The 19,781-nt window shown below is 50.0% G+C and overlaps 11 protein-coding genes across 11 annotated transcripts; 6 read left to right on the top strand and 5 right to left on the bottom strand.

Annotated features, from left to right (window-relative positions):
* Nucleotides 1–4,470: 4,470 nt before the first annotated feature.
* PHYSODRAFT_517240 (hypothetical protein) lies at nt 4,471–5,331 on the top strand (the record flags this gene model as incomplete). The annotated part of the gene is made up of 3 exons (XM_009534192.1): nt 4,471–4,671; nt 4,735–5,006; nt 5,091–5,331. Coding segments are annotated over 3 exons (714 nt in total), but the record flags the coding sequence as incomplete, so codon positions are not given.
* A 764-nt stretch (nt 5,332–6,095) lies between these two features.
* On the bottom strand, nt 6,096–7,095 carry PHYSODRAFT_423741 (hypothetical protein; the record flags this gene model as incomplete). Its single annotated transcript, XM_009534191.1, has 2 exons — nt 6,096–6,937; nt 6,996–7,095. Coding segments are annotated over 2 exons (942 nt in total), but the record flags the coding sequence as incomplete, so codon positions are not given.
* A 105-nt stretch (nt 7,096–7,200) lies between these two features.
* Nucleotides 7,201–7,410, bottom strand: PHYSODRAFT_425233 (hypothetical protein; the record flags this gene model as incomplete). The annotated part of the gene is made up of 1 exon (XM_009534190.1): nt 7,201–7,410. A coding segment is annotated over one exon (210 nt), but the record flags the coding sequence as incomplete, so codon positions are not given.
* An 816-nt stretch (nt 7,411–8,226) lies between these two features.
* On the top strand, nt 8,227–8,649 carry Avh1b-137 (avirulence protein 1b; the record flags this gene model as incomplete). The annotated part of the gene is made up of 1 exon (XM_009534189.1): nt 8,227–8,649. One exon carries the CDS (start codon nt 8,227–8,229, stop codon nt 8,647–8,649), a length of 423 nt encoding a protein of 140 aa, XP_009532484.1.
* Nucleotides 8,650–10,230: 1,581 nt separating this feature from the next.
* On the top strand, nt 10,231–10,671 carry Avh1b-77 (avirulence protein 1b; the record flags this gene model as incomplete). Its single annotated transcript, XM_009534188.1, has 1 exon — nt 10,231–10,671. One exon carries the CDS (start codon nt 10,231–10,233, stop codon nt 10,669–10,671), a length of 441 nt encoding a protein of 146 aa, XP_009532483.1.
* A 467-nt stretch (nt 10,672–11,138) lies between these two features.
* Avh1b-30 (avirulence protein 1b) lies at nt 11,139–11,705 on the top strand (the record flags this gene model as incomplete). Its single annotated transcript, XM_009534187.1, has 1 exon — nt 11,139–11,705. The coding sequence occupies one exon, from the start codon at nt 11,139–11,141 to the stop codon at nt 11,703–11,705; it is 567 nt and encodes a 188-aa protein (XP_009532482.1).
* Nucleotides 11,706–12,282: 577 nt separating this feature from the next.
* Avh1b-31 (avirulence protein 1b) lies at nt 12,283–12,708 on the top strand (the record flags this gene model as incomplete). The annotated part of the gene is made up of 1 exon (XM_009534186.1): nt 12,283–12,708. One exon carries the CDS (start codon nt 12,283–12,285, stop codon nt 12,706–12,708), a length of 426 nt encoding a protein of 141 aa, XP_009532481.1.
* A 158-nt stretch (nt 12,709–12,866) lies between these two features.
* PHYSODRAFT_516649 (hypothetical protein) lies at nt 12,867–13,613 on the bottom strand (the record flags this gene model as incomplete). Its single annotated transcript, XM_009534185.1, has 3 exons — nt 12,867–13,016; nt 13,071–13,298; nt 13,389–13,613. The coding sequence occupies 3 exons, from the start codon at nt 13,611–13,613 to the stop codon at nt 12,867–12,869; spliced, it is 603 nt and encodes a 200-aa protein (XP_009532480.1).
* A 715-nt stretch (nt 13,614–14,328) lies between these two features.
* Nucleotides 14,329–15,054, bottom strand: PHYSODRAFT_516035 (hypothetical protein; the record flags this gene model as incomplete). The annotated part of the gene is made up of 1 exon (XM_009534184.1): nt 14,329–15,054. The coding sequence occupies one exon, from the start codon at nt 15,052–15,054 to the stop codon at nt 14,329–14,331; it is 726 nt and encodes a 241-aa protein (XP_009532479.1).
* Nucleotides 15,055–15,664: 610 nt separating this feature from the next.
* PHYSODRAFT_336609 (hypothetical protein) lies at nt 15,665–17,348 on the top strand (the record flags this gene model as incomplete). Its single annotated transcript, XM_009534183.1, has 4 exons — nt 15,665–15,684; nt 15,944–16,434; nt 16,470–16,675; nt 17,295–17,348. The coding sequence occupies 4 exons, from the start codon at nt 15,665–15,667 to the stop codon at nt 17,346–17,348; spliced, it is 771 nt and encodes a 256-aa protein (XP_009532478.1).
* Nucleotides 17,349–18,267: 919 nt separating this feature from the next.
* On the bottom strand, nt 18,268–19,476 carry PHYSODRAFT_457372 (hypothetical protein; the record flags this gene model as incomplete). The annotated part of the gene is made up of 3 exons (XM_009534182.1): nt 18,268–18,711; nt 18,775–19,214; nt 19,257–19,476. Coding segments are annotated over 3 exons (1,104 nt in total), but the record flags the coding sequence as incomplete, so codon positions are not given.
* Nucleotides 19,477–19,781: the final 305 nt, after the last annotated feature.

Here is a 19,781-nt window from a genome sequence, read left to right as displayed (position 1 = left end):
CACTGTTACTGCCTCATTTTGGCTGTATAAGATGGCTTTATGTTGTAGGAGCCGCTACTATAGCCACCTGTCTTCTCTCTCGCACAACCCCAACCACCCTCTCCAAATCCGTACTTACGCGGCGACACATACAAAAACCAATATACTTGGATACGGGACGGTAAAAAAATATACCCTCGTATAGAGAGCCGGGAAGTAAGGGGTTAATATTGTGCTTTGCAGTTATTTTGCCGACCATTTTAGACGCTAAATATGGCAAACTAAATATGTGTGAAAGAAGACACACGACCTGCTAAAATTATGCATAAATGCCATGCATTGGCCCAGTACACCACCGTCCATGATCCCCAGCACATCCACCCTCTTATACATACAGTAATCGCCGTATGTGTAGGTGCTTGTGGATAAAAACCGACAGAATTGTGGCGCTTTTAGCGTAATTCTAGGCCTCCACCCATTTATGCACCTCGATTTATCGTAAATCTAGCAGGTGGTCGGGATGGCGTTCCTGCAACGTTATCGGTCATCATTTTACAACGTCACAACGCTTTTACGGCAACGTTAGGGCCTTATTGCGACGTTATTAGCAACATGGGTACATGGTAGGACAAGGTCGGACTTGTAATTTATCGGATAAATTCCTCGTGTGTTGCACATTGGTAATTTATTTCTGAGGTATTATCTGTGCTGAATGAGTACATAGTAGGCTCACGAGGTGCGCAAATCTATCGAGCCGCTCACTGAGGACTTCAGACGTGAGGGTGGGAGAGTTCTGAAGTGGCACACACCACGAGTACACTTTTGTGAGCGCAAAGTATGCTAACAGAGGCTCAAATTGTGAATACTCTGGTGTTCGGATTCATTTATCTCTGCATGGGTACGTTTTATCGCGGATGCCAATGGTTTTCTGGGCTGTACTTCTTCGACAACGAGACATAGTTCTTCTTGTAAGAGTATATAACTAATCAAGCGCTTGTAAAAGCGTTTCAAAAGTGACCATTATATTTTTTTGTAACCATTAACACTGCTCTTTTGATAACGTTGCTCTCGCAGTAACGTTGCCCGCTAACGTTGCCCTTCGATCACATCGCCCACTAACTTTCTTCGAGGTAAGTTGTTGGTGACAGTATTGCACGGCAGCAAACCCTACTGATAAATCAAGTAACATACCAGGTCCACGTCGCTGGTTATAACATTATGATATTGTGAGTGTACGTGCATTCAATGCTGTACCATCGTGCATTGACTAGTTTAAAAATTATTCTCTTACAAACTAGTTGACCTCTTCTCAGAAAATCTGGAATAATAGTAGACGCTGAAGTTCCGCGTCTACTACGGAAGTTCCGCGTCTACTGTGTAAAGTCGTGTCAGAATCTATAAAATAAAACTATTAGGTGCACGTCTATTACCTTCGGTTACTACTCTCATTGTCTCCGTCTTAGTACATCCGCCAGATTATGAATGACTACATTGCCAGGTTGCGTGTACTTCACCTACAATAAATAGGCTTCAATATATTAACAGTATGAAGTGTAAAAGGCTTAGTACGAGTGGTGCTACCGTCAATCGCGCATCGTAATTGTTAGGTAAAATCAGTTAACGTTGCGCAAGAACTATTAACGTCGCTGTAAAATTTGGAACTTAAGCAGCGTAAGACTTGAATTGCTGCCTGTTGCTTAGCCGATAAACCATAGCTGTTCATGCTTATATTTTACTTATTACTGTGTGCAATAACTACTACACATCGACACATGCAACGAATGGACGTATGATCTATTATCAAACTCACCTAGGGTAACATTATCGAAGTGATGCATAAATGTATCGTCACAGTTAATCTACCAGAAGGGTCGCAGGTTCTAGCAGACATGTCCATGCTAAGCGTTAAACAGATTCCTCATCAGTTATGTGCTGTAATTTAATAGCAGTGATATCAAAGTAGATTGCGATCTGGTTCTAAATCAAACGGTATACATCGCTGTTTTCTTAAAAATTGACTCAATATATCTATAGGCAAAGTATGCAGATGCGTGATCCTGCCTCCATTTAATATGCTTCCTATACTACGCGCTGGCTAAGTCACCGTAGTGATATCCTCTCTCATTATAGTAAAGTACTTTGCTAAGTTTTATAGCGATCATGTAATGGCGGATGCGTCTGACCCAGGTAATACAATTGAATAGTTTGGCGGTTGATAACTATAAGTACGCCTTGGGGAAGGCATTGTACCCTTTGAACACTAGCTTTATATAAGAACAGAGGAAGTAGGACAAGTCACATTAACGGGCAATGTTAACGTGCAACGCTAAAAAAAAGCAGCGTTATCTTGGATTAACGTTAATGCGCAACGCTAAACATAACGCAACGTTATCTTGGAGCAACGTTAATGGGCAACGCTAATCATAATGCAACGTTATTGAGAAGCAACGTTAGTACTCGGTAGTGTCGACCTCATTCGATTAAACCTAAGCGCTTGGGCGCAAATGTTTCGCAAACGTTTAGGACGACAATTGTATAGGTGTACGGAAATATCAGAACATAATTACAAGCAACTCGAAGCAGCAGTCATTATGTCAGGGACCTGAACGATGATAGTCCGGTACTCTGCTAGATGTGGACTTCCCTCTCGGCCCGCACGTCCTTGTCGTCCCGCAGCGCGCAGCTTGAAGCTGAATACCAACGTCAAAACAACATAGAGACATAAATATTAATGAAGCAGTGTTATCAATCATAGAGCAACATTAGCAGACAATAGAGCGCAGAGCAACGTTACCTTTAGTATTCGCGGGAGGGAGGGGGGGGCAGACTCTCGCAGCTTGACCATCTCCGATGCCAATTCGTTCAGCTTGCCCGTACGAGGCATCCTGCCGCTTTTGCCGCCTCCTTAACAGCCTTGATACATACCAAATAAACAATAACAATTTACCAAAGTTAATGCACATATAACAAGCAGCATTAATGCACACCTGTAAGAAGCAAGGTCAAACTTACGTAATTCGTGAAGTCGCTTGGTTTGCCCCACCCTTTAACAGCGGGCGCGTAGGGCTATCGTAATGTTTCCAGGAGGTGGCTGCGCGGTCCGAGCTGGTTTTCTGAAATAGAGGGCTGACATTCTCCCTCTTTTCCTAAAGTACAGCTTCTTTCCGTTTAAGTTCGAAATTAATCGAAAAACCCTCACTTCAAATGAGTATTTTAATCCTGAGGGAAAATCCGGCCGGAATGAAGGATTTGGTTGTCACGTATTTTACGCGTCATTTAGTTTTTGGGCGACGTCATTCTTGTTATTGCAACGTTATTTAGCTGATGTTAGGGCTAGTTAACGTCGGAGGACCCACTTCGGGTAGTCGCTATAAATACAGCAAATCTCGCCTCATATTGCCAAAATCATTGCAAAGCACAATACATTGTACAATTATAATTGCGTCGTGAATCACGACTCGTCATGGTACCGACTTCCTCCGCTTATAGTGGACAGGGTATATACCGGTACACTGTACCACCCATCAAAAATCATATGCCGAATCTGGCAACTGGTACCGGTACCAGTAGTCGATTAGCTGCCACTTTTTTGCGCTTTGCTCACTTTATTGGTACAACGCCGCTAGCCGCCTGAGCGAGCCTGTCGCGCTTGACACCTCGCGGCAGGCAACAGGCTGCCCCTGCAAAGCCTTGAGCAATACGCGCCCGCGTGAGGCTAGTGCCGTTGCAATGCTTTGCCCTGGCTTTAGAACATCTTTGAGGTAAACGTTTTATTGAAGTCTAACTCGGTAACATGTGTCATTGGTCGATGGGAACAGCGTGATGCTAGCAAACCACTCTCCGAACGTCTGTACCGTATAGGTATAGTATACGTGTGCCGCAGCAGCGCTTAACACTAGCATAGGTAGTGGATACTGGCAGCAACCGCGTCCAGGTAGCTCTAGGCTGCAGCCGCAGCTGCGTGAAATGAAGGGAAGCTCCATCGCACCGATATATTACCGGTGGAAACGTATCGAAATGATTTATGCGGAACTTATAAGCGGAGTCGAGAAGGCCCTCCAAATCCTGTGATATGATTGGGCGCTCATATATGGGTTGTCCACTACAAGCGGAGGAAGTCGGTAAATCTCAATCAATTTTTCAATGTAAATTGACGCAACGCTGATTATAGGACGTTCGACCGTCAACATCAGAAATGGACGGCCGAGTGTCGGAGGAGATCCTCTTCTCTCTGGCGCAGACGTTCTACCCATTGATCAGCGTCGAGCCGCAGCACAAGCGCGCACTAACCAGCGAAGACAGCGGCTCCACATCCGACGAAGCGGCTCAGAAACTCGCTTCCGGCGCAAAAAAGCGCAAGAAAACCAAAGGCCGAACGCCCAGCCACGTCGCCAAAAGGGTCCGCCAAAGCCTTCATCTAGCTCCAGTATATTTCCACCATAACTCTAAGTAACTCGCGCGATATATTTATTTATTTTTACTGTTGTGTAGGAAGAGAAGAAGCAGTTGCTGAAGGAGTTGGTGTTCTTGGAAGCTCGAGTGGCTTTGTTGCGTCAAGAGGCGGGGATTCCAGACCCTAAGGATGTGGCACCAACAGAGCATCAAGTTGAGGAGAACCGGCAGCTGAAAGATATGATCCAAGTGCAGCAGAACGCGATGGCCGTTGCTCAGTCGGTGCTCGCGGAGTTTTCGGTAAGCTCGTGCGAAAATTCAGGGAGTGGCAAGAAGTCGACTAATCTTAGTGAATATTGGTAGACGCTGCGCGGGTATAACCCGTTGAAGACTTTCATCCAGTTGAGCAAGGACCCAGTCACGCGGCGGTCAGAGGTTTGTGCACTGAAACATGATCAGTTAGAGCGGGCGAAGCAGTTTCTGAAGCAAAGGATGCATCTGGTGACGAATCCCAATCGACCTTTCCACAAGGAGGCTGGGTATCTGACGGACGAGGGCCACTACATTGCTACGAAGTTGGATGTGCATCAGTTTGTCGGTGTCAAGAGCGTCAAACAAGTGTTTGATGCGTTGGAGTTTAACTTCATGAACTTGGAGATCACCACGACGGAGCTGAGCGAAGATTTGACCGTGAGAGAAGACTCGAGCGACCATGAAAGCAACAGTACGAATCCTATGCTGCACCATCGACTGGTGACAATGCTCTCGAATGGGCTGATAGTCGAGAAAAACGCCATCAAGTTCTTCCAGTTCTTTGACGACGAAGAAGAGGAAGGACCTTACGATATCATGGCTGCATCACCTGTCGACGAGGACGAGTTGTATCCATACCATGAAATATCCGACCTCCGACCTTTCCGACTAAATGGTGTGACACACACACTTCATGTAAGTAGGTAACGAGATGGGTGAATTAATCTATGTATGATGTAACTATGTGTTGGGACCTAACACTGGATCGAGACTACAATTACGTTGTGCTGTGATTGTTGTAGGACTTAAGAACATGCACCGGTGCATCTTCAAGAGCCTTGCCTTCCTGCTGAAGTCGCTGGTAATTCCTGATGCGGTCGTCTAGCTTGCCTGGAGCATACATCCGCTTCAAAACCTTAATAATTGTGCCATGCGACTTTGCTTTGACGTTCTCAGCCTCCAGGAAAGCAAGAACGTTTGCCTCGGCCCCGTCCGGAGCTCAGGATGCGTCCCTTTGCTATGACCTCATCTCCGGTCACGTTGTATCCGGCTGGGAGAAAAACCCGCATAAAGGCCACGGCCACCTTGCACTCGTGATAGCGCCGCCGGTTTGGACGCGCGCTTGGCAACGGGGGCAGAAACCACTCGTACCACACAGTCGCGAGTGGCTTCGCACGCGAATGCGCACGAGTTGCCGCGCCGCTTGCAGTATCCGACAAAGCGCTGGACGAACTCGACAGGCTACCAGCTGCTGTTGTCGACGGAGTGGTGGTTACGTCCGATGGGTGCTCAAGCCGCTGCACCCGCTGGTTCAATGCCTTCACTTCGGCTGCTAGCCCTCCAAGGATCGGCGCCTGCTGCTCCAAGAGCAAGGTTTGCCTCCGCAAGAGTTCGTCGTCTTCAACATGCCGTGGTGCCGGACTGCGTGGAGTGTCGTTCTTCGACGGCTGTAAGGTACGATGAATAGCCATTGACCATGCAGTAATTTCAGCCTCTGTCGCCTGTACCTGCCTTAGTGCTTCTTGAACCCGTTTGATGTACAGTGACTCTGGCCGAAGCCGAAGCATGTCGGGGTAGTGGAGAATGGCGGTGGCGGTAAGTACGTCCACTACATCATCTCGCAAGCTGAGTCTCTCCGTGAACCCCTTCGCAGCCGAGAAAAGCCGGTCTTGAAGTAGGCGAATTCGATGCAGAACCAGAGGATCGAAGTCGTCCAGTGTAGGAAGCGGCGGACTAGCTTTTAAATCCCATCCAGCTAACGACTTGCCGACGGTTTGATCTTCCTGGGTCGTGCCAACAATATAATTGAACGCTTTGCTCACAGCACTCATGCTCCAGCCTCCATGGTCTAGAATCCAAGGTGTGCTGATTTTGCTGTCACTATTCGCGTTTTGAGCAGCTCCACGCCGAAATGAATGCGATGATAGCCCTGGCGTCAGGTTAGTACCTTCGGTTTGGCAGACACCACTCCACTTCTGCAGTACGCGATTAACATACGCGTGAATTCCGGGGACTGTCGCTTTTTTCGCAGGTCCTTTTGGGGTCGGCGACTCAGAGTTGGAGGTTGCTGGGGACCTGGTACGCACATCAAGTAGTTCGCGGAGCGGCGTTTCGCCAATTTCAGTCGGCAGGAGCTCTTGTGTATCCCGAGGAAGTTGATCCATGAGAAACTCGCTTGGAGTCAACTGCATAATTGTAGCCAAAGCTAGTGCGTGAATTGGGCAAGACGAAAAATCGTTTGGGTCGTGAAAAATCGACGCTCCTTGATACGAGGCAGACTTCATGCGCTTAAAGGTGATAAATAGACACCCACCTGTGTACCACGATTAAAAATACACCAAATTAGGGAAAATAAAAAGACAAGTACTTACCAGGGTAAACAGCGACCTGGTTTTTCACGAGACACATAGTGTCTGAAGGCCGACCCAGCAAAAACCAAAGAATGTTGAGAAGGGCTGCATCCTGGTAGTCCTGCACAGATACAGCCCCCTTCAATATCGCTAAGCTGAGCGAGCGCAGGTCGCTTTTCGTGCACGGTGGGGCCTGGTGCGTATAGTCTGTGCCTCGCTTGGAGCAGTACTTGTCGAGGATTGACGCAATCTTTTGCAGCCGACGACCCGATACAGCACTTAAAGCTGGAAACAGTTCGAGTAGGTGGTTCTTGACGTTGCCAAAGTAGCTGGCGACCGAGTTCTTGGATAGCAGCGAGCCCTTCGAGCTTTCTTTAAATGCTAAATACACTGCAAATTTGTCGAGAACAATGGAGAGAGTATCGCCAGTTGAATCCCCACCTACAAACTCATAGATGGCGTTCACGGTGAAGCCCTCGGCGACCGCGAAGCGCTAGAAGGCGTTGAGAGCCGTCGAGCGAGCCCGCTGGGAGTTCCCAGGTATGAGCGCTTTCGTCGACATGAGTCGTTTCTTGAGTGGTTATGCTGCCTCGTCTGTCTGGCGCCCTTAAAATTAATACGTGCCCGAATATTGACGATATTTTCAGAATATTTGACTTACTGGCTTTGACTAAAGAAATATCAAATATTTTTCAGATGTTCGGACTAAATATGTCCGAATTGCCCGATTTGTTACTTACGGCACAGCATGAGATTTGAGTCACGCCGATTGGCTCACAAAGTATGAGAAAGTCTTCTGATAGGCCAAGCGCTAGTGTACTATTGTAATGCGAAATTCTAGATGTCCGAACGGACACGATATTCTACCATACAACCTCTACGTTGCTTGGTGTGGTGTTTGCTATGTGGAAAAACCCTTGCTATGGTGCCGTAAGAGCTGTCGTCTTGTCGTAATCATGTAGCCGTAACGCCGTTCCAACTAAGGCCTCCATAAGGATGCTGACCTCACATGTCAATGCCGCCCCAGTATGTATTCAGCGCTGGGCTTGATCGAGCGACGGCTGCAATACATCCGGACATTTTCGATCCCGAAGATAAAGCAAATCGACCATCTGACGCCTTGCTGCTGTCGAGCTGTGCTGTTCGTTGGCTCATCATGATTCATGAGCCTCATGAACCAATTGCATGTCATCAGTTCGCAATTTGCCCTTTGTTGCCACAGCGTCGACAGAGGCCCCCAGAATCTGCAATAATGCGTCTGCTTCACGTCGCCGCCGTTGCGGCGCTCGCCCTCTTCGCCTGCTGCGACGCTGCCGTGGCCGATCCCAAGAGCTCCAAGTTGACTTCAGCCGACGCCGCCGCCCTCAATGATGGTAACAACGGACGATTTCTGAGGAAACGCGACGCAGAGCTCGACACGAACGACGAGGACAAGGCGATGGCGGAGCTGGAGAGCATGACGGAGCGCGCGGGTGCGGCCAAAACCAACTACAAGCTCTTCTACAAGGCGAAAATGACCCCCACGCAGGTCGCCAAGGCGATCGGTTTGTCGATTGGATCGCCGAAGCAGGCGAGTGATCTGCAGCGGTTCTACCTCGGTTACTACTCGTACTACACCGCTAAGAAGCGTCGTGAGCGTAGGAAGAAGGAGCTTGAGGGATACATTTACCCGTGAGTGAGGAGCGATATGGATCGAAGTCTTGTTAGGCCGAAACCTTAAGCGAACTAACGCGTACGTTTTCATGCTAGCTTAGTAAAAGATGTTTCACTACCGCCTTACTTTAGCGGCGGCGCCAGATGACTGACCACCTGAACTTTCGCTCTAAGCTTAGCTTGTTGCAGTACGACGTTCAGAGCCCCTAAATCAGGGGCTCTAATCGATTAAACTTACGTGCTCTAATCGATTAACCTTACGTGATCGTTTCTTTGTTTTCCTGTCGTTTTGCGATAAATGCATCGGTCTTTATTCTTTCGCGACCGCGAGAACACGTACTGAGCTTCAACGACTAGTATAATGCACGTACCTGTACTCATCGACTACAGAATCATATAGAGACGCTTCTTTTTTTTCTGGAACAGCACACAATTGCGCTAAGCTTACCTAGCTTACCTTACACGGTAGCCGTCCAATCTATTCGAAACCATGTTCAGACTTAGCGTGTGAATTCTCATGTGTGCTCATGATCAAATTTTGTTTTCACTGAGACTTGGCAAAAAATATGTTGCTTGCTGGATTCAGAAACATATCATGGCAATTAAATTGAGTTGTGACTGGTACAATATGAACCACAAAAGGGTAAGAGCGACCAGAATTTACCTCACATGTCAAATGCATTATTAGATAGATAGCTACCTTGTTTGGCCCTTACTTAATTACAACTTTTATCATAGTGAGCGAATTCCTAGCATGTCCACAATAGTTTTTCAAGTTGTGGCGAAGATAGAGATTGACTCTGTAGGAGTTGTTGCCTATAGATTTACGGCGGATGAATGCGGAAACCCTCATCAACTGCTTAGCCTCGAAGAACCGCTGCAGTATTCATTCCCCCTACAGTCTGGGTAGATGGACGATGCTGCTCATGGTGGAGTAAGCTCGAAATGTAAGTTCAGTTTTGCAGACACGGTTTGGATGGGCCCGACAGTTTGTGTTACGAAATAAGTTTTACTTTTAAGTAGACTTTTTTTAAATTAATCTTGCCCTTTACCAACGACACCACTCGTTGGTGAAGGGCAAGATGTTGTGTCGGAGATTCAGACTTAAAAGTACCTGAAGATCTCTTGGCGGTCCAGTAAAATGGTTTTGCATGTACTTCGTAGAAGTCACAGAAGTACTTGTTAATTGTTAATACTGTTCTACAGTAGTTTGCACTCAGGAATTTAATCTTCGAGTCCGGATTCCTCGCCGTGACGTGAATCGTGCCCGGACTGCCGACATTTACGTTTGTTACAATATCCGGCTAGGTGCATCCAAGCAGATCGCCAAATTTGTCATTCCGAATATTCTTCCTTTTGATCCAACTTTCCATGAAGCAAACTCCATTATCCAATCTTTCGGTGTTAAGCCACATGCAGATCAGATATATGGGCTAATAGCTCGAAGGAGTTGGACCGTATGGGACTCGAAAATCGACCCGGCTCACGAGAAGTTCCCCTTGCGTACTTGCTTCTCGCTGTTTGAGAGTCCATCGCTACGAGTTCACTTTGAAATCTACCTTCAAGCTTCCACACGACAACCCCCCCCCCCCTACGCCCAGGCATGCGTCTCGGTTGCCTCCTCCTCATCGCAGCAACGGGTCTCTTGGCGATCGGTGATACCGCTGCTATCTCGGAGTCAACGCTAGCATACCCGGGCCACGAGCTCATTGAAAATAGGAAGCGCGCTCTCCGTAGTACACAGTATGAGAAGGGCGGAGAGGATGGCAGTGACGACCTCGAGTCCAGCAAGGATGCTGCCGACTCGGACGACGAAGAAGAGAGAGACCTCATCATTTCGACGATCAACCGACCCAAGTACTGGCGTTGGTTCCATGCCGGAATGACGCCCTACACGGTCAAGGAGGTGCTGGGGCTTACTGGAGTCAGGCGTCTCTGGAAGCCTATCAAGAGGCGCGAGTACGAGGGCTATGTCGTGTTCTACGATGAACACTGCCGTATGCCCAAATACAAAAGCTTTTGCCGGGCACACGCGGGCGTGTAAAGCGCAGATGGAGGTTTGTTCCTGACTTAGGAGTAAATCAGAGCAGCAGATAATCGCACAACATACTACAGGAACTGCTTGCTGCTCCACATTTTCTTCTTTGACAGTCACTTGTTCGCAAAAAAATTTAAAAGCTCTGAGATCTCTTCGCTTTAGTTGTAGTGGATGCACTCACAACCAGGAGGAATGAATGCATACACGTAATACGGCTACTGATGTAAACGATAAGAGGATGCTCCTTTCCTTGGGCTTTGCCATTCCAAATTATCTTCTTGTCGATCAGTTTGTATGCATGTAAACATCCAAAACTCTAGTTGTATCCACTGCACTAGTAACGAAATCAAGACTGTGCAGTCCACTGACCCCAGGAGACCATCACAGCCCACACCATAGCTGATTTCATTTTCGAACTCGACTCCCAGAGCAAAGAACTCCCCCAAACTCCAGCACTGTACCCAAGTCCAAGGATGCGATTCTACACTCTTGTACTGGTGGCGACTACTGGCCTCTTGGCTTGCAATGACGCCGCCAGTGCTGCATCGAGCGCCAAAATCACGAAGGTGTCGAAGGTGATATCACGTGACCAAGGCGTCCAGCGCCAATTTATTGGCGGTGTCACCGATGACAGACAATTGCTGAGAGCTCAACCAGAGGGCAACGACGACGATGACTCTAAGCCTACCGACGACGACCAGAAGTCAAAGTACGAAACTTCTGCCGATACCAAGACGAAGAGTGATGATCCGGATGAATACACGACCGCCAAGTCCGGCAAGTCCAGCTCGGGGAAGGGCGAAGAGAGAGGAATTATTGTTGATGGTCTCTATGAAGAGAAGTACGAAGACTGGTTCGACGAAGGCAAAACGCCGGGTGATGTTGCGGATGACCTGGGCCTGGGCGATTTCGGCCTGTTTGAGAACCCTATCAAGCGCCGCATTTACCGGGGCTACAAGCGGTTCTACCGTGACGCATGCGACGAACCTCGCAACCAGCGTTTCTGTCGCGAGAATGAGGATGGCGTGGAGGACTACTAGAGCAAGAGCCTGGTAGTTACTGTAGTTCCATACTTTTAAGTAAAACTACAGGAGTCATAAGATTCTGCTGTAAGATAATCTCAGATGCCTATAACCGATTTTTCTACTAAGTACTAGTAGTACAAACGACCGTATTCATCCAGCGACTCGACTCCAGTCCCCCGACTGAAATTATTCAACTGATAAGCTTGAGCTGGGCCAGCATTCGCGCAGCGGAGCCTACTGCAGATCGGAAAGATCTATGAGCCAGGCTCCGGCTAAGCGCAATGCCTTCTTGGTATCTTCCTCAAGATTTGACTTTCCATGGCATCTTCCATTTGATCTACAGCATGCATTAGCCAAGTGTTGGTGAATGGGTTCCTTCACCAAGGAAGCTGACTTACTTCAAAACCTGTCAAAGATTTGCTGTTGATGCCACCTACCAGCAGGAATTGGCGCTGGTATCAGATACCTGGCTCAGTCGAACAGATAAAAATGAGCTTGGATACTATATCGCGGGCTCAGTTCGTAGATGGCATTCGGAAATTCTCCTCCTAGCGCTCACATTCAACTCTCAACCAGTAGTTCAACCACAAGAATGCGGGTTTCCTTCTGTCTCCTCATTGTGCTGGCCACTCTTCTGGCGTGCAGTGAGACGGTTGCAGCGGCCAAGAAGCACCCGAAGTCACGTGATGAACACGAGGAAACTGTCCGCGACAAAAACAAGCGATTTCTGAGATTGACCTCCGAGGAAGACACGGACAATGTCACCCCGGGCGCTGAGGACGACGAAGAAGAGAGAGACCTCATCATCCCGACCATCGACCGACCGAAGTACCATCGTTGGTTTCACGCCCACATGACTCCGTACGATGTCAAGCAAGTGCTGGGTCTGACGGGTCTGAGGCCTCTGGTGAAGCCCATCAAGCGACGCGTCTACAAGGGCTACGTCGTCTACTTCGAAGAGCACTGCCGTAAGCCTGAGTACCGGCGCATGGCCTTTTGCCAACCTGGTGCCGAGTAGAAACAAGGAATCACTCGCGACTCAGTGTACTTCCAGACTCTTCTTGTATCACTCAGCGGTTTCTGTAAGAGCTTCAAGTTACAACTGGTATTGATTTTGCCATCTATATACCAACATTTGCTGTTTCAAAGCAGTTGAATGCTCCTCGCAAACATGAATCATCGATACACAATCTGGCGTACAGTCTGCAACATCACATCCCCCCATTTGCCAACACTTTCGCGCAGCTCATGTGCTGTTTCAATCGGCAACGTAATATCCCCGCGGCGAAGTTTAATCCGACAGGAGCGAGTGAGAACAACCACTGGCTCAGTCACGATCTCCCCTGCCGGGTTTCGCCTCTGGTGCTGAAGCGCCTTGACCGTCAACACCGCCGTCACATCATAGCGCAAGCGGTCCGGTTTATACGGAAACAGTTCGTCCTTGTCCACGAAGTCAGCCGTGAACCCGCACGCGCCCCCGTCACTAAACTCGTCGTCGTGCTCTCGAAACTCCGAGTACATGACGTTGTTCATCTCCAACTCCACTCCGTTAGTGAGCGACGATACCAGTCGATTCTGCGAGATGCCCTTGCCAGCGCTGTCATCGTCCTCTCGGATAGTTACGTCCCCCAAAATGTCCGTCACCCAGATCTCCATGTGACTGAAGTAGTGATGAAGCGCGTCGTACACCGTCTTCACGCTCGAGATCCCTTCGTACGGCGTGATATCGAACCTCAAGGCGCAATAATCCCCATTCTGGGCTATAAACCGCGAGTGCTCAGCAAACGGACTCGCGGGATCTAAAAACCTGGTTCGTTCCACGACGTAAAGCTGCGCCGCCCTCAATTTCAGCGCCTTTAGCGCCTTTAGCGCCGCCAGCGTCTGCCGCCGCTCCTCCACGTCAGTCCCCAGATAAATCCACATCTCGAACGGAACATGCTGCTGCACACTCTACACATAAGAAAAAAATAATTAAGTAAAATAATAAAGTTAATGAAAGAAATATCTAGGAAGTTCTGAATTGGTTCGAACGAACGTACCACGTAGCCCGATAGATGTTGACCAGCGACAAATGTTGCTGCTGAGAGGCCCCAGCGAGGAATTCCCTCGAGAGTTCTCGCTGTACACTGGAGAGCTCTTGCTCCGCCTTGGCCGCGTTCACTGCCGCCTGTTTCTTGAGCTGTTTGAGCTGCGCTTGCAGCAGGTCCAGCTCCTGCAGGAGGAACTCCTCCTCCTTGCGCACCCTGTACGTGGGCTTTTTGACTCGCCGAGGCTTGGTGGGCGCGCTATCTGCAGAATCTGAGAGGGATCTTGGGGTGTCGGAGTCGATCATTACCACGTCGTGGTCCTGTACTTGGCTGGGCGACGCGGCAGTCTCCGAGTCGCTCGAGTCGTCATGGTGGACAGTAGACTGCATTGTCTTGAGTCGGTAAGGAATTCTGAAGTGGGGTTTTATTACTTACCCACCCAATTGTGGGTGATATTATGGGTTGGTGGGCGTTCATCAACGAAGTGCGCTTGATGAACGGCCAGCTGGACAAAGACAGCCATGTCCGGGCTGGGGTAACTTTAAAGCAATGTATATTCACGAGGAGGACCGGTAGACAAGTTCTCGTACGGCGTCGAGCTTGACGTCATCCTAATGCGAGCTTTTCTCTCGAATTTCGTGAATCAGAGCGGGAGATAGCGGCCATTTCGGCGAGTGAATCTTGCAGTAGGCCCAGCGCTGCATCACTACGATCGACCGCTCTTCCTCCACACCCTTGGCGTTTCTGACCTTCTTTACATGAGATCGAACCTGCGTCACAACGGTGGCGTCCTGGCGAATCCGCTTCTGTGGGACGTAAGGGTATAGATCGTCTTGCTCCACAAAGTCTCCGGTAAAAATCCCAACTGCACCTCCGTCGCCATACTCGTCGTCAGCTTCTGTGAACTCGGAGCATATAATGTTGTTCATTTCGAGCAGAGGCCCGTTCGACAAATACGACACGAACCGGCACTGTGCGATGCCGGGTTCTGAACTGCCGTCGTCTTCACGAATCGTGATATCTCCGAGGCTCTCAGTAACGCGGATCTGCATGTTAGCGAAGTAGTGGTAAAGAGCATCGTAGACGAGCTTGACGGAGCTCACGCCTTCAAACGGCACGACATCGTACACCTGGCCGCAGTAGCAGCCACCTTGCTCCACAAACCGCGTGGAGTACGAGAACGCACTCGTGTCATCCACAAAGCGCCCTCTCTCTTTCCAGTAATACTGCGCCGCCTGCAGCTTGATCGGCTTCATCTGCAACAAAGTCGCCCACCGCTCCTTCAGGTCCGTCCCGAGACGGATGCTCGTTGCGTGTGGAGCTCCAGGCTCGGTCATCTATCGTGCAAAACCATGTAAACTTTCGTAAGCAACGACATAACCTCAACAAACGGCTACTGCATTGTCGCTCTTACCGTCAGCCTGGACAATGCCGACTGCACGTTCACAAGGGACGCCTGCTGCTGCAGCACCGCTTGTCGGATGAAGCCCGTCTCGAGCATTTCTTGCTGCAGCTCGGAGCGTTTGGCCGACGCTTTGGCAGCAGCCTCCGCCTCTGCTTTCTGCTGCAGCCCAGCTACTTGAGCTTGTAGGGCCTTCACCTCCTGCTCCAGCGCTGCGATCTCCTCCTATTGCACAAGTACCACACCGTTAGTCCCACGGCGACTCAACACAAGAAACGATAGCAAAACCAACCCGTCGTCGAGTCCCGGTGGCCTTCCGCTTGCGTCTGGGCCTGGGTTTGTCCGCAGCGCCGCCTCCCGTTGCCATGGCAGGCGCATCGTCCGCGACCTCCGTCACCTCCTCTGCCAGCGTCATGGTTGACTGGTCAACAGAGACCAAACTACAGAATGATTGTCAGCCTGAACCACCCACCTTTTGCGTCCCATAATCACCCATTCCGGTTCATTACGCAACTTACAGGTGGGTGAATAGGTAGAAGAGGCGTATGAAGAAGCGCAAGGCCACGTACCCAGGGTTCCCAGTTACCCGGCTTTTCCAAGGTTGGAGCTAGTGTTGTTTCTTACCAAGTTAATAACTCTTAATAACTGGTATTAGTAATTTTAGGCATTTAATAACGATGGTATTACCTTTGTGTATCATTTGTGTATGGTAATACTTAAATATTGTCTTAAGCATTGTAACTTCTGGAAGAGCAAGCTTTTGCTCATATCAGCTTCCCACACAATGCTAGCCTGCACGCGCGCGGTGCGTTCTCCGGTCCCAGGCTGGAATCTCTCCCCTCGATCTACGCGTCGCTCGGCACCAGCTCGTTGCTCGGCCAGGACGTGAACGGCGCCGGCGCCACGCTGGCCACGGGGCTCGCAAAAATAGGCCCAAGGTGCTCTACGACGCGTACATCGCCCCACATTCAAGCTGATCAGCAACGGTTCCGCAACGCAGTAGTCAAACGCCCGCTGGATGTCATCAAGGAAGCCATCGTGTACCTGCACTTCTTCTTTTCGGCCCGAGACGATGGACTGCGACAAGGCTACTCAGACTGCCTACAGAAGATCTCTTCACGCGCCATGCTAGTGGACATGACGGAGACCGAACCCATGACGCTCGGCCTGGCCCTCGCGGACCCCATGTATACGTCGGTGGGCGAGCTGCAGGTCGACGGCTCGTTCACCAAGGACCTGCGCTTCTTCAGTGGCCAGAAGTCAGCCATGCACGCGCTCCATGCCGCCGGTGTGGGCGTCTACATCATCGGGAGTTGTACACCGTTGTGGCCGGCAGTTGCTTCGGACTAGGCGACATGGTGCCCAAGGAGAACAGGTGCGGCGTGCGCTTCACGACGGACGAGGCCGATGCTTCACTGCTGAGCGACAGGACCTGCGAGTTCTTTGGCACTACGGAGTCCGGCACCAACAACACCTATCTCCTGCAGGGCGGGCCTAGCCATCAGTACGTGGACCACGTCACGTGCCTGCTGGCCGAGGGATTCATCAAAAATGAAGTAAGTGCCGGTGGGAGAGCGTGTAGCTGGATATGGTGGATCTCATGAGTTTGTGTGTTGTGCTGCAGATTCGTAAGAGAGAGAGAAGGGCTTGAAGAGTATCATATACATCGCCGAGGTGGTCATTATGCTGTTACATGAACGAACAGCTCGCTGATAAGGGTTGGACGAGGCCTAAATGTTGCGCTACAAGCGTTGATGTTACATTATTACTGCATTCTTAACCAAATATGACGCTTCTTTATTTGTGGGAGTGCTAGTGCGCGTTCTGCTGTGCCAATGTGCGCCGTTGCGCTGGCAGCTCAGTGACAGAAGTTCAAGTTGAGGTCATCTCGTAGAAGGGCAACCTGTTTCGGCGGGTACGGCACGATGCACTGAATATGTGAGCTAACTGATGTGAAGCTCTACGATTATAAGAAGAACAAGAAGAGCTGGTGTTTGCATTATTTGAACTCGGATTAGTCAGGGCAAAAGTGGTTTAGCCCTCCACCTCTCCTTCACCCCTAGCAAGTTCGCCACCACTAAGGTCACCAAAGTGTTCTGCGACCGCCATGGCCACGGGTCCACACGCAGCTTCACCACGCACAAGCACAGAAAGGTTGTGTGCGCGCTGAAACAGGGTGGTGAGGCCGGCAAGAGCAAATCGAACATCCTCGGCTGCGTGCATGAGTGATCAAGGCTCGAGTAGCGTATGCCGTCACGTCCGACAAGCACCATCAAGTCTACCCCTATCATGAACAACTACCCAAGTCCGCAGCAGAACCAAAACTCCTCACGAGAAAATGAAGCGGAGGAAGCTGCTAGAAATACCATCAGCCGAGGCACCATCTAGAAGAAATTCGAAAGAGGTTGAAGCCAATGCATTGATACACATTTGCATGAGGACGACGACTCTATTGACTAACTAGTGCATGATATGTAATCAAGAAGGCGTGAACGGAATGAAAATATGGATCGTGTTGCGGGCTTAGCTAGCGTGAACAAAGTCAAATATGCTAATGCTCCCAGGTTGGACCAAAGAGCACCCTCGGCGAGTGGTGGGTGCGTCCAGTGCTCGACTGTGGAGTTGGAGGTAGTCCACGACGGCCGCTGCTACCCCCTGAAAATACGAGACTATCGCTAGTTGGTAGACTCGGTGTTGTTGCACTTGCCGATCCGGGCGGCCTCACGACCGGTGGCACAAGCTGGCGCGCATCAGCACGCGTGAAAACGGTTCCGCTGCTTGTTGACTGCGTAAGTGCGACTGACTGCGTAGGGGCGACCGACTGCGTAAGAGCGACCGCAGCCTCGTCACTGCATACTGTGCTGGTATTCGTCGCTTGGTCGGGTAGCGGGTTGGCTAGTGCAGGCGAAAATAGTGTTCTTCGAGCTAGCGGGGGTGGGACAGCTTCACGTCGGTCGGTCTGCGAGGGCGTGAAGAATCGTGATCGGTGCGCCGTATTAGACCGACTACCGCGCATGCGACTGGAGCTGTTGGGAGCAATTGGCGTAAGGATGTCATCATCGCTGTAGTCGTCACTCGCGCTGCTTTCGCCCTCTTCTTCTGCATTGACTTGATAGTGCACTGCACTAGTTGCAGCCTTGTCACCCGCATTCGAGTACAAATATGCTAGCTTTTCCACGCGATCGGGTTTCAGCCGATTTCGTCGCTTGGTGCGGATGAAGGAGTGAACACTCCACGAGCGCTCACTCGCAGCGGACGACGTCGGGATGCTCAAAACGCGGGTAGCCAAAGCATGTAGGAGCGGAAACTTGTTAACCTTGACCAGCCACCAGTCTAATGGCGTGTCCCTCGCGGTTTTTTCGTGGTCTTCGGCTGTCCAGGACTTCTTCACGCGAATAAAAGCCATGACAGCTCGGTGAACCGCATTTGGAGATACGTTGGAGGGTAGACCAACTCGTGTAGCTAGATCTACGCATGCATCGACTGCATTGTCCAAATCATCACCTTCAAAGTCGTCCGTAGACTTAGTTGGGTCCAGTAAAAATGCAGCGAGCATTGATTCGCGCTTGAGGGTGTTCCAGCGGGAGCTAATCTGGCCTCGGATCGTGTTAAGAATACCAGAAGCAACATCATCAGTTTCGCGGTTGTAGATGACGTGGGTTTTCAGTCCACGAAAGTATTCATACACCATCGAAAGGCAACACCCATCCTTTTCGAGAGCGCCGAGAGCTTGGATTATCGGGTTCACCAGTCGCATTACGGCTCTGGCATTCACCCAAAACATGCTATCAGCCAAAATGGACTCGACGCGATTGAGTTTGGCAGCAGCATCTCCGTAACGAGCCAGAAATTCATGGTTGGAAAACAATTCACGCAGCACATCTTCGTTCCTCACGACACGGGAAATACAATTTGTGCTCGAGTACCACCGGGTCGAAACAGGGATCATTAGCGCGCGTCGTCGCTGCCGGGTACCAAAATACTTGCGTTGCAGAGCCCGAAAGCGATAAAGAAGCGCTGCACGTTTACGCACAAATTTGGTAACTAGGACAGCTTTCTTGAAGACGTCACTCATGAACTCCATCCCGAACATGTCTTTGAGTAGAAGATTGATCGTGTGTGCCGCGCAGCCGTTACACGTTAGACTTGGTATCTTGGCCATTAGAAGCTCCCATGACTTACGCCTGTTAGACGCGTTGTCCGTCACAACAGCGCATACCGATCCTTTTCCGACGACATTTTCAACAGCTTGAATCACCTTGTTCAACTCTGACGCCATGAACTCCCCTGTATGCTGTTTGTCGGCGCAGCGCTCCAATGACCAACATATGGGTCGGATAAATGGAGACGTCGCCATAAAGTTGATAATGGACTCGCTGTTGGGATCGGACCATCCGTCGCATACAATGGCAACGTACTGCTGCTCCCTCAGCACCTCCATAACGCTGGCAACTTCCTCCGCGTACGCGCTATCAAGCAGTGAGGTCGCCAAATCTTGGCGTGAAGGGAGCGTCATTCCGGGCCGGTACTTCGTCAGGATACACCTCATGGCTCCATTTTCGATGACTCGAAACGAAATGCCGCAGGCATAGAACGCTTTGGCAATCTGAAGATGGAACTCCTTCTTTTCAGTCACTGAGACCGGTCCTAGCACACTCGTAG

Source organism: Phytophthora sojae, assembly GCF_000149755.1.
Source record: "Phytophthora sojae unplaced genomic scaffold PHYSOscaffold_7, whole genome shotgun sequence".
NCBI classification, from domain to species: Eukaryota; Oomycota; class Peronosporomycetes; order Peronosporales; family Peronosporaceae; genus Phytophthora; species Phytophthora sojae.
Note: the sequence above shows the minus strand (reverse complement) of the source record. Positions and strands in the feature narration are given on the sequence as shown.